The sequence below is a fragment of the Cotesia typhae genome, unplaced genomic scaffold (assembly GCF_013202065.1).
Source record: "Cotesia typhae breed Kobodo isofemale line unplaced genomic scaffold, CoteBio_Ctyphae contig_5, whole genome shotgun sequence".
In the NCBI taxonomy this organism is placed as follows: domain Eukaryota; kingdom Metazoa; phylum Arthropoda; class Insecta; order Hymenoptera; family Braconidae; genus Cotesia; species Cotesia typhae.
In genome coordinates, this window is record NW_027423757.1 from 9,355,389 (window position 1) to 9,366,951 (window position 11,563).

The 11,563-nt window shown below is 29.6% G+C and overlaps 1 protein-coding gene and 1 long non-coding RNA gene across 4 annotated transcripts; both read left to right on the forward strand.

Moving 5' to 3' along the window:
* Positions 1 to 77: 77 nt before the first annotated feature.
* On the forward strand, positions 78 to 11,002 carry Wdb (serine/threonine-protein phosphatase regulatory subunit widerborst). Of its 3 annotated transcripts, none has more exons than XR_012479854.1 (10): positions 78 to 567; positions 6,181 to 6,377; positions 6,924 to 7,118; positions 7,202 to 7,332; positions 7,437 to 7,554; positions 7,649 to 7,924; positions 8,043 to 8,272; positions 8,389 to 8,534; positions 8,629 to 9,306; positions 10,272 to 11,002. XR_012479854.1 is itself a non-coding variant. In XM_074248610.1 (9 exons), exons 1-8 carry the CDS (start codon positions 429 to 431, stop codon positions 8,528 to 8,530), a joined length of 1,428 nt encoding a protein of 475 aa, XP_074104711.1. In that variant the 5' UTR covers positions 78 to 428; the 3' UTR covers positions 8,531 to 8,534; positions 8,629 to 11,002. The 3 variants fall into 3 exon arrangements, 1 of the variants encoding a protein (XP_074104711.1); XR_012479855.1 differs by having other exon boundaries at positions 10,772 to 11,002; XM_074248610.1 differs by having other exon boundaries at positions 8,629 to 11,002.
* Positions 962 to 6,112, forward strand: LOC141531105 (uncharacterized). The gene is made up of 3 exons (XR_012479865.1): positions 962 to 2,309; positions 2,390 to 2,886; positions 3,027 to 6,112. It is a non-coding gene; the product is annotated as an uncharacterized LOC141531105 (long non-coding RNA).
* Positions 11,003 to 11,563: the final 561 nt, after the last annotated feature.

Sequence of the window (11,563 nt, forward strand, 5' to 3'; positions counted from 1 at the left end):
TTTTTCAGTCATTGAAAACAACTTTTTCCTAGTGCAACACACTTATGAAAATATATTGAGATATTGACTGTTGAAAAAAAGCCTGCACTGTAGTACATAAAACGTGTTGACAGACATTTTAAGTGTAATATTATTATTGTTGCTGTTATTATAATTATTAATACTTGGATAATAATATAGTATAGTATAATATTAATATATAATATATAATATAAACATTACGAATAATCGGTTACTACTGGTGTTAATTATCTACAGTGTAATTTAATTTGAGGAATGCAGCCACCGGCTCATCAGGGTGGTCCTTATTATTGTAAAGTATAGCCGCCACGATCTCAGCCAAAGATACGGATTCGAGGCACGAGCGTGACGCCGGTGATTTAAATAATCCATCCAGCATCCGCAGTGCCTCAAATCTCACAACCAACATGTCATCTGCGACGTTTGTTGATCGGATAGATCCATTTTCAAAGCGATCCCTCAAAAAGAAGTCGAAAAAATCACAAGGCTCGTCGCGGTACCGCAATTCGCAGGACGTCGAGCTTCAACAGCTACCTCAGCTTAAAGGTTAGCCTATTTAATTAATTATTCATAATTTTAATACAATTATTTTATTTTAATTTAATTTAGTTTAATTAATTTATTTTTTTATATTCAAGCTCTTTATTATGATTATTTTTATATCGTCAACGGTATTTTGACATTGTTTCATATACACAGGACTCTTGGCATGCTGCTATACCTAACCTCTACCGATGAACAACTTTTATGACTTTGTGTGTCAGGATCTATAATAACTAAACTATAAATAAATCCTTAACGTCAAAAATTTTATCTAATAAACTGCTCTCGCAGAGTCAACTTAAATCCATGATCATACTTAATCATAATAACTATTTTTATTTCAATTATTCATTATTGGAGTATTTTATTTTATAAATATTTTTTATTAAACTAAATCATGCTGTCTATAAAAATAAATATTTTTTTTTTATTAAATATTTATAATCAAGTGATTCAATCTGACGAGATAAAATTCAATTTAAAACAGCAGATTGCTACTTTAAATATTACATCACCTGATTTTAAATTCTATTACGATTGTTTTAAAAATATATTATTATACGTCGGATTAATTTTTAATTAATTATATAATTGAACTACACTGACAATAGTAATAATAATAACTCTTATTTGTCTTTTAACAATTGAATTATAAAAGATTATTTGCTGATAAATGCATTAAACAGATAGACAGATTATTTATTTACGAGTTAGATTGTGGATTTATGTATTTCTTTATTGCAATTATTACAAAATATCCAGTGTAGCGGCTTAAAACCTACGTAAACTTTAAACAGTATCTTCCTACTCACTGACACTATGACTAACACTTGTCCTTCCAATTTGTTTGGATTCTCCCTGATTTGTTTCACGTGGTAATTTTAACTTTAATATTAAATTGCTCCTACGCGGGTACAAATAATACAATACTGACATTTAATAATAACTTTAATAGTTCAAATTTTTTATTAAAATAAAAATTAGCTTTTAATCTTAGAGATAAGAATAAAATAATTCTATTTTCAGCCGTCGGAATGTTCATCCAAATAAAAAAAAAAAAAAAAATGTGAAAACAAAAAATAGTCATAATGACATTAAATCATTAAACAAAGTGGAAATATGAGAATACAAACTTGCATAGTATGTTTGAACATAGAAACTCCCTGGAGCTCATATCTAATTACAATGTTTAATGGACGATATTAATGCTTTCACAGTCCATCTACTCTCCCTGGTGCTTCTAGGTAGAGTACCGCCCCCTAATATTTCACTTAAAACTCTTTTAAAGACTATTTTGTCTCTTGTGTAGATTTCAAGGCCTTAAATAATTATCATAAAAGTACGCAGCCTTGTTAATTATTTTTTTTATTTTATTTTAGAACATGATCTAATTAATAATCGAAATTAATAATCCAATGAAATAAATAAAGATAATTATTAAATATAATGATACATCAGCCGTGTCTCCAGTCGACTATGGCATTGATCTAGTCGGTCACTGTCAAGATCACAACTGCAGAAATTACATATCAACATCTAGTTACTCTATCTGTATATCTCATCACATTCTACTCATCACATTTCATCTCATCGTGGCTAACTTGTTGTGTTTTTTTTGTCAACACCAAGGCCGCTGAATATAATTTGTTCACCAATCAACTACAACCAATAAATCATTATCAGCTGGAAGAGGAACGCAAGTTTCAAGCAATCGTTATCTACAAACCAAAAAAAAAAAAAAAAACGTACAATTCAATTATATTTCAACGTAAATGTATACAAAAAAAATATGTTCACATTGACAAACAATATAAAATTGTTTCAGGCAGTTGCGTGTACATACATTCATATTTGTACACATATATTAAACGAAAGGCCGAAGAAAAGAGACAAAGCTACAAACATACACATATATGAAATTTACTATCACCGCAGAGTTCACCATCTAGTTTTCATAGAGCACGTGTCGATCGACGTAACGTAATTCTTCGGCGCAATGTCCTTGCTGCGATCGATGCGGGGATGCTCATACGCTCTCGTGGTAACTACTGTAGCATACAACAACGTAAACCGAAGAGGAACGAGGAACACCACGACGAAGAGCTTGAGGAGCAGTATTGAATATATACACACAGAAGAGCCGAGAGACAGGATCCTCGTACTTTTCCGTATCCGTTTACGCCCACACAATAATACCGTACCCACACCAGTCCAGTAGTATTTCATATAATATAATATATATGCCAAAGTACAAGTGCTATCTATAATACGAGGACAATCCCCATGAATAACAGAATAACACCGAGTACAGAATGGAGTTAGGTACTACCCAGCTCTTTGTATAATACTGCTAGACCCAATATCAATCATAATAATATTAATTATAATAAAATGATAGCAGTATTAATATTAATAATAATTAATTATACTAGCGCTGATATTATATTATGTTGGCAAGACAGGTTGGTGATCAGCAGAATATACACCGTACATCAAGATAGAGAGCAAGAATAACTATACCATACTGCACGGTACGATATGATACGAAGAATATCAGAGCGGTGGATGAGGAAGGTTTACTCTTGGGATAGAGGCCGTAGTAGAGGAGTACAGTTGAATACAGAGTGGATAGGAGTACAGAGTATGATAGTCAGTCTCAGCTTCAGCGTCAGCGGCGGCAAATGCTGCTGCTGTTGGTGGTAGAATATATAGTGGGAGTATTGATCCAAAATGCCCTCGGCTACCCGCCTAGAATACTCTCGACTCTTTACCACCCCGACCGCCGTCTCTTTACTTCCACGCTTTCCACTTCTGGCTGGCGTACTATAGAGTAGCATAACGTTGAACCACGATCGGCATCTACACCGTCGCCAGCAACCATCACCGCCGCTGCCGCCGCCACCACCACCACCTCCACGTCGTTTACATTTAAAAACTTCCCTCGCTGCACTTACACCCGTCTGCTACCTTGTTCCCCTTTACGTTTCCTATTATAAAACCAAACTATTGCTCCTCGATAATCAACCTTCACCACCTCACACATCCACGCAGTACTTTTTTTTTTTTAATTATTATTAACCTCGTTAGACGGTTACATGCTTCATTGGTATTATTAAAATATTCTTTTTAAAAAGTTTTAACTTACTGGTGAATGAATTTATAAATACAGTTTAGTATCTACGTGGATAATGATTATAATGTTAAACTTTATTACGTCGATTATTCTTCTATAAATTATTACTGATAAAATACATATTTAATGTACAGTTTATCAGTAATGTAATTTTATTAATAGATATATTTGTTAATACTTCTATTATTGTAATTATTGCTGAAATAGTTGTCTCTATTGATTTAGTAACGTCGTTATTATTTTTTAAAATTATTTCGACACTATTTTCCTCAATCTTCGGCGCTTCTTACCCAACAGATGCCAATGAAATTCAGCGGAGAGCATCGAAGGTGGCTAGCCTTTGACCTCACTGCTGTTCGTTCGTCATCGACTCGAACGTTATAAACACACACACACACACACACACACACAACATGCCCACATATGTACAGTTAAATTTGTCGAGGTAACTCCAACTCGCTGCACCGTAGCGTGTCGAGCTGAAGAATTAGCAGACGCAGCAGGGGCTTGTTTGAGTAAAGAGCATCCAAGCGATGATGATGAAGAATGGGTGGAAAAGAGAAAAAGAGAGAGAGAGAAATTCAACCACCTGGAGAATCAATAAAGTAAAGTATTTTCCACGAAAAAAATCTTATCTTGAGACTAATACTTGAGCTCAAAAGTTCCTCGCGGTTTTATATGAATGGATAAAAAAAGCTAAATTAAAGTGATGCATATGTACCTATATATCAAAAAGGAACCCTCAACCTTATCTTTATTATTTCTTCAGCTTTGTTCTTTATTTTTTTAAACTTATTCTACATTGTTCGATTTTATTACATCATATAAAATCTTTTTCTTGTCAATTTTTTTCAGCAAAAGTTGTTCACTAGTTTTATTGCTGTGAAAATTGACTCTTGTCGCAGTGGTCGCAGGGAAGAATATAATAGAAAAAAAAATTGCAAGTTTTAAAGCAGCCAGTAGCCAGCAGCTTTGTACAAGTCTTACTCCGTATTATAAATTCTTATATTATATTACATGTAGTCTTATATTGTACGACACAGAGTAGAAAACTAAACCAAGAATAAGAAACAAGACTAAGTTTTACTAGGCTACACTGTGTAACTGGCTAAACATACATGTACAACAGATATATTTATTTTAAAGAGATAAAAAGCTTTGTACATACTAGCGATCTGTCTTTGATTTCTTGCTAATAATGTACATCCAATAACTACTAGACGTACAATAGCCGACTGTACTAGTAAATAGTGGTACCAGCTATGTGTATGATAGTACTATGTAACTCTATAGAATGATATGATATCAGTGGATATGTGGATGCATCTATGTGGCTGTGTATTGTAGATAGACGAGTGTAGAGAATAGAACACTGAAAGGACAATTTCATAGTACACGGGTGTACTGAAATAACCGTACTGCCCTGCTGACCCCACTACACTGGCATTGGCGATCTACGTAGGTGGTATCGAGTGCCATCCAAGCCATCAACACCACCAAGATTCACCGGAAGTTTCTTATTTTTTTATGTATTTTTATTCTTACTCGTTTTATTTATTCGGCTATTTATTTATCAGGTCAATTTTTTAGTTTTATTAATTTTTATAAAATGATTGATTATTTTTTTAGTCTGTGGTAGAACAATTTAATTAATTTAGATTTAAAAAAATATATAATGTAAATCTCGGTGGTTATTTAGTTAAACTTTATTTTATTTAGCAGTTGATATTAAAATATATATTTTATCTCGGATTTCAATTACATCTTGAACTACAACCACATCTACAACGGCAATTGCTTCATTATGTGTCTCTTCTCATCTTCATCTCGCGTTGAATCTCGCTAGCGTTGAATAAATATTTTTCCCTCTGATAATCGTGTCTCGTTGAACGTTATCGACCTACATTCACCGTTAAATTGCTTATTTACTATTTTATTTTTATTTACTTTTTAAATAATTATTTTTTTATTTATAAATGTCTTCCAGAGATTTTTAAATAATTAAATTCATTTATTTATTTTCTCTTTTCTCGGTGATTTATACTTTGTAAAGACGGCTATTTATTTAGGATCATATCATTTATTTATATTATTATTTCTCATCTTTATCTTGTCTGGTTGGTTGTTTAGTTGTCGCAGCCAGTGATTGTTGTGGTTGTCGATGAGTGATGGAGGCATTGTATTTATCTACCTAACAAGCGGGAAGACCTTACAAAGTTACCTTATATAACAGCGTTTGTTTGTATGCAATAAATCAAACCTCGGGATTTATTGAAGTTGAAGGTTTTCTTTTGGAAAAAGTAGTTTAAGTATCGTATTAATATTTGAAGGAAAAAAAATTTTATATTTATTAATATTAATAGTATTATAATAATGGTTTGTTATTTTAATTAAATAGTTTTAATTATAATTATAAAAAAAGATAACAGTAATTAATAAATAATAATTGTGATATTAATGGTGTATTATTTTATGAATTACAGATGTTACTCCGTCAGAGCAGGAAGAATTGTTCATTAGGAAACTACAGCAATGTTGTGTCGCTTTCGACTTCATGGATCCTGTTGCCGATCTCAAGGGTAAAGAAATCAAGCGTAGCACCCTTAATGAATTGGTGGAATACATCACAGCAGGACGTGGGGTGCTTACTGAACCTGTTTACCCCGAGATCATCAAGATGGTAAATTTTTTTAATTACCTTTAATATAAGTGATTAAATTTATATATATATTATTAAGAAAATAAGAAAAATTTTGTCGTCAGGATAGTCACATGATAAAATTGGTTTTTTAAATTAAATTTAGTGTCGTTGCAAAGGTCTTAATTTGAATTTGTGCCTTTTCAAGGTTTTATATCATTCTCACCAATAGTCAATTTATTGTGATAAGTATTTGGGCTGCATTCGAAAATGCTCTATCTCTAGATAGATAATTAAGAAATTACCTTGTATCTCGTGAACTATTGACATTTTTGAAGATTTAAGCTCATCCCGATGTTACACTCGTCGAGACCTTTCATTTGAGTACCCACATCAATTTTTCATATATTTATATATATTATATATATTATTTATGAAAAATATATCAAAATGCATGTGGGTACTCAAATGAAAGCTCTTGATGAGTGTAACATCGGGATGAGCTTGTATTTTTAAAAACGTCAATAGTTAAAAATATTGCAAGGTTGCTAGTTAATATTAATAAATAATTGTTTAATTTATTTATAGATTTCGGCAAACCTATTTCGAACGTTGCCACCAAGTGAAAATCCAGACTTTGATCCTGAAGAGGATGATCCAACATTAGAAGCGAGCTGGCCCCATTTACAATTGGTCTATGAATTCTTTTTACGTTTTCTAGAGTCATCGGATTTTCAACCGACGATTGGAAAAAAAGTTATTGACCAAAAATTCGTTTTACAAGTAATTATTTTCATCAATAAAATAAAATATTTATAATTTTGTAATTTTTAAACTAATTTAAATAATTTATTTATATTTTTTAGCTGTTAGAATTATTTGACTCAGAAGATCCTAGAGAGCGAGATTTTTTGAAAACGGTTTTGCATCGTATCTACGGTAAATTTCTTGGCCTGCGAGCTTTTATACGCAAACAGATTAACAACATTTTCCTCAGGTAAGAAATAAAAATCTTTTTTTTTAAGATTATTTTAAATTTATCCGACACTTATGCAAAGTTATTAAGCAATAAATTATAATTATAAATGAATGACTTGACAGGTTTGTATACGAGACAGAGCACTTTAATGGTGTCGGCGAGCTACTGGAAATTTTAGGTAGCATTATCAACGGTTTCGCACTCCCGCTGAAAGTAGAGCATAAGCAATTTTTAGTCAAGGTAGTCAATCAATAATTTTATAACATACTGACAGCAATTAACGTTAGAAAGTTTGATTCATTAATAAATTAATTATTTTAAAAATGATGTACAGGTGCTATTACCACTGCATAAAGTTAAATGTTTATCGCTATATCACGCGCAACTGGCGTACTGCGTGGTGCAATTTCTTGAAAAAGATGCAACTCTAACAGAACCTGTGGTGCGAGGGCTTCTAAAATTCTGGCCTAAGACATGCAGCCAGAAAGAGGTGATGTTTCTCGGGGAAATTGAAGAGATACTTGATGTTATAGAACCTAGCCAATTTGTTAAAATACAAGAGCCTTTGTTCAGGCAAATAGCGCGTTGTGTCTCGTCGCCGCACTTTCAGGTATTTTTTATAAACATCTTGAGAATTTTATTGTTTTTTAATTACAATGAATTATAATATAATGACAAGGAGCTCTTTATTTTACTGTTATTATAATTTTTGTGTCTTGTAACTGTAGGTTGCAGAAAGGGCATTGTATTTCTGGAACAATGAATACATTATGTCGCTGATTGAAGAAAACAATCATGTGATAATGGGAATAATGTTCCCGGCGTTGTACAGGATCAGTAAGGAGCACTGGAATCAGACGATTGTTGCTCTTGTTTATAATGTTCTTAAAACTTTTATGGAAATGAACAGCAAGCTTTTTGATGAACTAACTGCCAGTTATAAATCCGAGAGGCAAAAGTAAGTTACTTATTGTCATTATTAAAGAGTTACTTTTTTTTATTTATTTATTATTATTATTATTGTTATTGTTATTACTATTATATGTATTTATTAATTATTAATTCTCTTAACAGAGAGAAAAAACGAGAAAAAGAAAGAGATGAACTATGGAAAAAGTTGAATGAATTAGAGATTGAACGACGCGGGGCAATTATGGGAACACCTAATACTCCAGTTCCAGCCACGCCTGTATCTGCGACACGAGCTCGTCCCTGAACTGGTAAAAAAAAAAGCATTTAATAATTATGAAAAATTAAAAAATAAAAATTATACCCCTTTTTTTTTAATTATTTATTTTATTTGTTATTTTTCAGGTAAAAATTAAGTACCACGCTGCCCAATTGTTAGTCCTTAGTTTACGTCAAATTTTCCGTATACAAGCTGAAAATACAAATTGTCATTGTTAGTGAAAAGAAACAAAAAAAAAAATAATAATAAAAAACAAAAAAAAATTAAACATAAGTATGTCAAGCAGTGACGTTACTAACGTGAAGTATCAATTATTCCTCTTGTTAATTACGTCTGAACAGCTGCAGGGTTAGGATAAAAAGAACTATCGGCTACCAACAGAGAAGTTGAGAAAAAAATAAAATACAACATTCGTACTCTTGACACCCAGGACTATTAAAGTAATCAGTGCGGGACGATAAAAAAAAATTAAATTAAACTAAAATAAAATAATAAAAAATAAAGAATGAAAGAAATTTAGTGACTATGTTCACTTGAGGTCGTATTAGAGGCCTTGACTAATTTCTGATAATTTTATTGTGTATATTAATTTTTATTAATTTTGACGGCAATGAATTATGTTGTATGGTGTATAATCAGTGTCAGCACGTAAAAAAAAAAAAAAAAGAAAGAAAGAAAGAAAAAAAAAACAAAAAAAGATTTCAATATGAGAATGTTAGTCCCTTCTTAATAAAGCTCGCTTGTATTTTGTTGAAGAAGATGATTCAAATGAGACGATTCAAATAACAAATATTATATTAAGTGTACGATTGATGATACATATAAATTAAACAATTATTATTATTATTATTATTATTATTATTATTATTATTATTATTAATATTAATATTAATTTTGGATGTGATTTTTTTGCATTGTCACGTCTAAATAACTAATAAATAAATTAATATTAAAAACTGAATACAGAAAAATAATTTTTATTAATTCTCTGTTGGAACTGAAAAGATTGACATCTCATATGAATCCTCATCGTCAACAATTGATAGGAGGGGCGTTGTTTGAAATGTATCATATATACGTATTAATGATGATTGATGATGATAACTATAACAAGAACTTGATTAATTAATAAATTAGATAAAAATATAAATATATATAATTATACATTATTATACAAAATAAAAAAAAAAGTATAGTTATATTGATGATGATAATACTGATCAACACAGTAATTTAAAAAAAAAAAAAAAAAAAAAAAAAAAGAAAAAAATCACATTACAAAATGTTACACTCCTAACATAAAAACATTTACTCCTACACATACACACTGTACTCAATACATTTAATTCAGAAGGGAAAAAGAAATAATTGAATCCTAAAGGATTAAATAAACAAAACCCACAGTGCTATCTATATTAACAAGTGCATCAACCGTGTATTCGTAACCGGTCGCGCAATTTTATTTTAATTTATTATATATTTTTGTTTCTTTTAATTAAAAGGACGATAATCGCGTCTTAGTGTGTATGTAAGTGCGTGCAAATAAATAATAACACTTATGAGTTAATATAATAATAATGATAAATAAATAATTGAAGTAATAAAGACGAAATTCAATGAGAGAAACAATTATAACATAAAAAGATACATGTTGTTTTTTAAAACGAAAGAATGATTATTAATAATTACAATAATAATAATAATAATAATAATAATAATAATAATAATAATAATATTGATAAATTAATAATAATAATATAATTAATAGAAAAATATGCAAGGGACAAGTTATACAAGGAAAAAAAAATAATTTTACCAAATTATCCATGGTTACTTATAAATATAATTAATAAATAGAGATAAAATGCATAATAAGAATTTATTCGGAGCTGGGCTCCCACCGGTCACCGTGAAAGTGTACGTGGGAAGTTTTTAAAACTTAAAAAAAAAAAAAAAAATTTTTTTCTTACAATTGCATAATGATGACTGTGCATTAGAATGATTAACAGATAGTTAAGAAAGAGATAAATAACTAAAAATAAAATTAATAATAACAAATACGATTGACATATGAATCAATGACTGCTCACATTTTATTTGTTTGTTGATAAAATTTAGCTGTCGGCATTAATTACTCTTCAACAACTTGTTTTTTATTATTATTATTATTTTTTCTCTTTACCCTTTCCCTATTATTAAGATATTAAATTTTATCATTTTTATTTTTTTAAATAATTATTACGACTCACGAAATCAATACGCTTTCAGGCACACGGCCGCCATAATTTGTTATCATCAACATGAGTTCCCGTAAGCGATTTAAATATTTAAAGGTGAACGCTAAATAAACGCGTGTGAATAAAAACAATCTAAATAAAAACAGTTTAATAACAACTCGTATGACATGATTGATGTAAAGGTGTAGAATCCTCAATGTGTTAGCCAAATAACAAATACAATAAAAAATTAAAAAAAATGAAAAAAAAAAAACCAAAAAAATTAATAATAATACTAAATAACAATGATAATGATAAAAATATGAATTTGAAAAATTGTTTAACCGTAGTATAATATATTTTTAACATTTAAAAATTAGATGTATAAATAAATAATGATTTTAGTTATCTTCATTCCGCAGAACTCGCGCTGTACAGATGATGAATAAAAAACAACACGGTAAAAAAAACGTAAAATTTTACTCGGATATCAATATTCAATATTAATTTTTCTATTTTAATTGTGTAATTAAAAGCTTGATTTTTTTTACATGTTTTCATGACATTAAATTTAGCTGTCACTTGACAATTTTTTAATTTTCTTTAAAAAAAAAAAATTATTTTTAAAAAATTGTATTTTTAATTTGTTAAAATTCTTAAAAGTTCATTTTTCTAATAATTTTTTTTTTACCATAATTTATTCATTAAAGAAAATTAAAAAATTGTCAAGTGACAGCTAAATTAAATGTCATCGTGTTTTCATGTATAATTTTATTTATATTAATTTATAATTTAAATATCGCGGGTATAATTTTTTATAGTGGCGCTATAATTCAATTTTAAA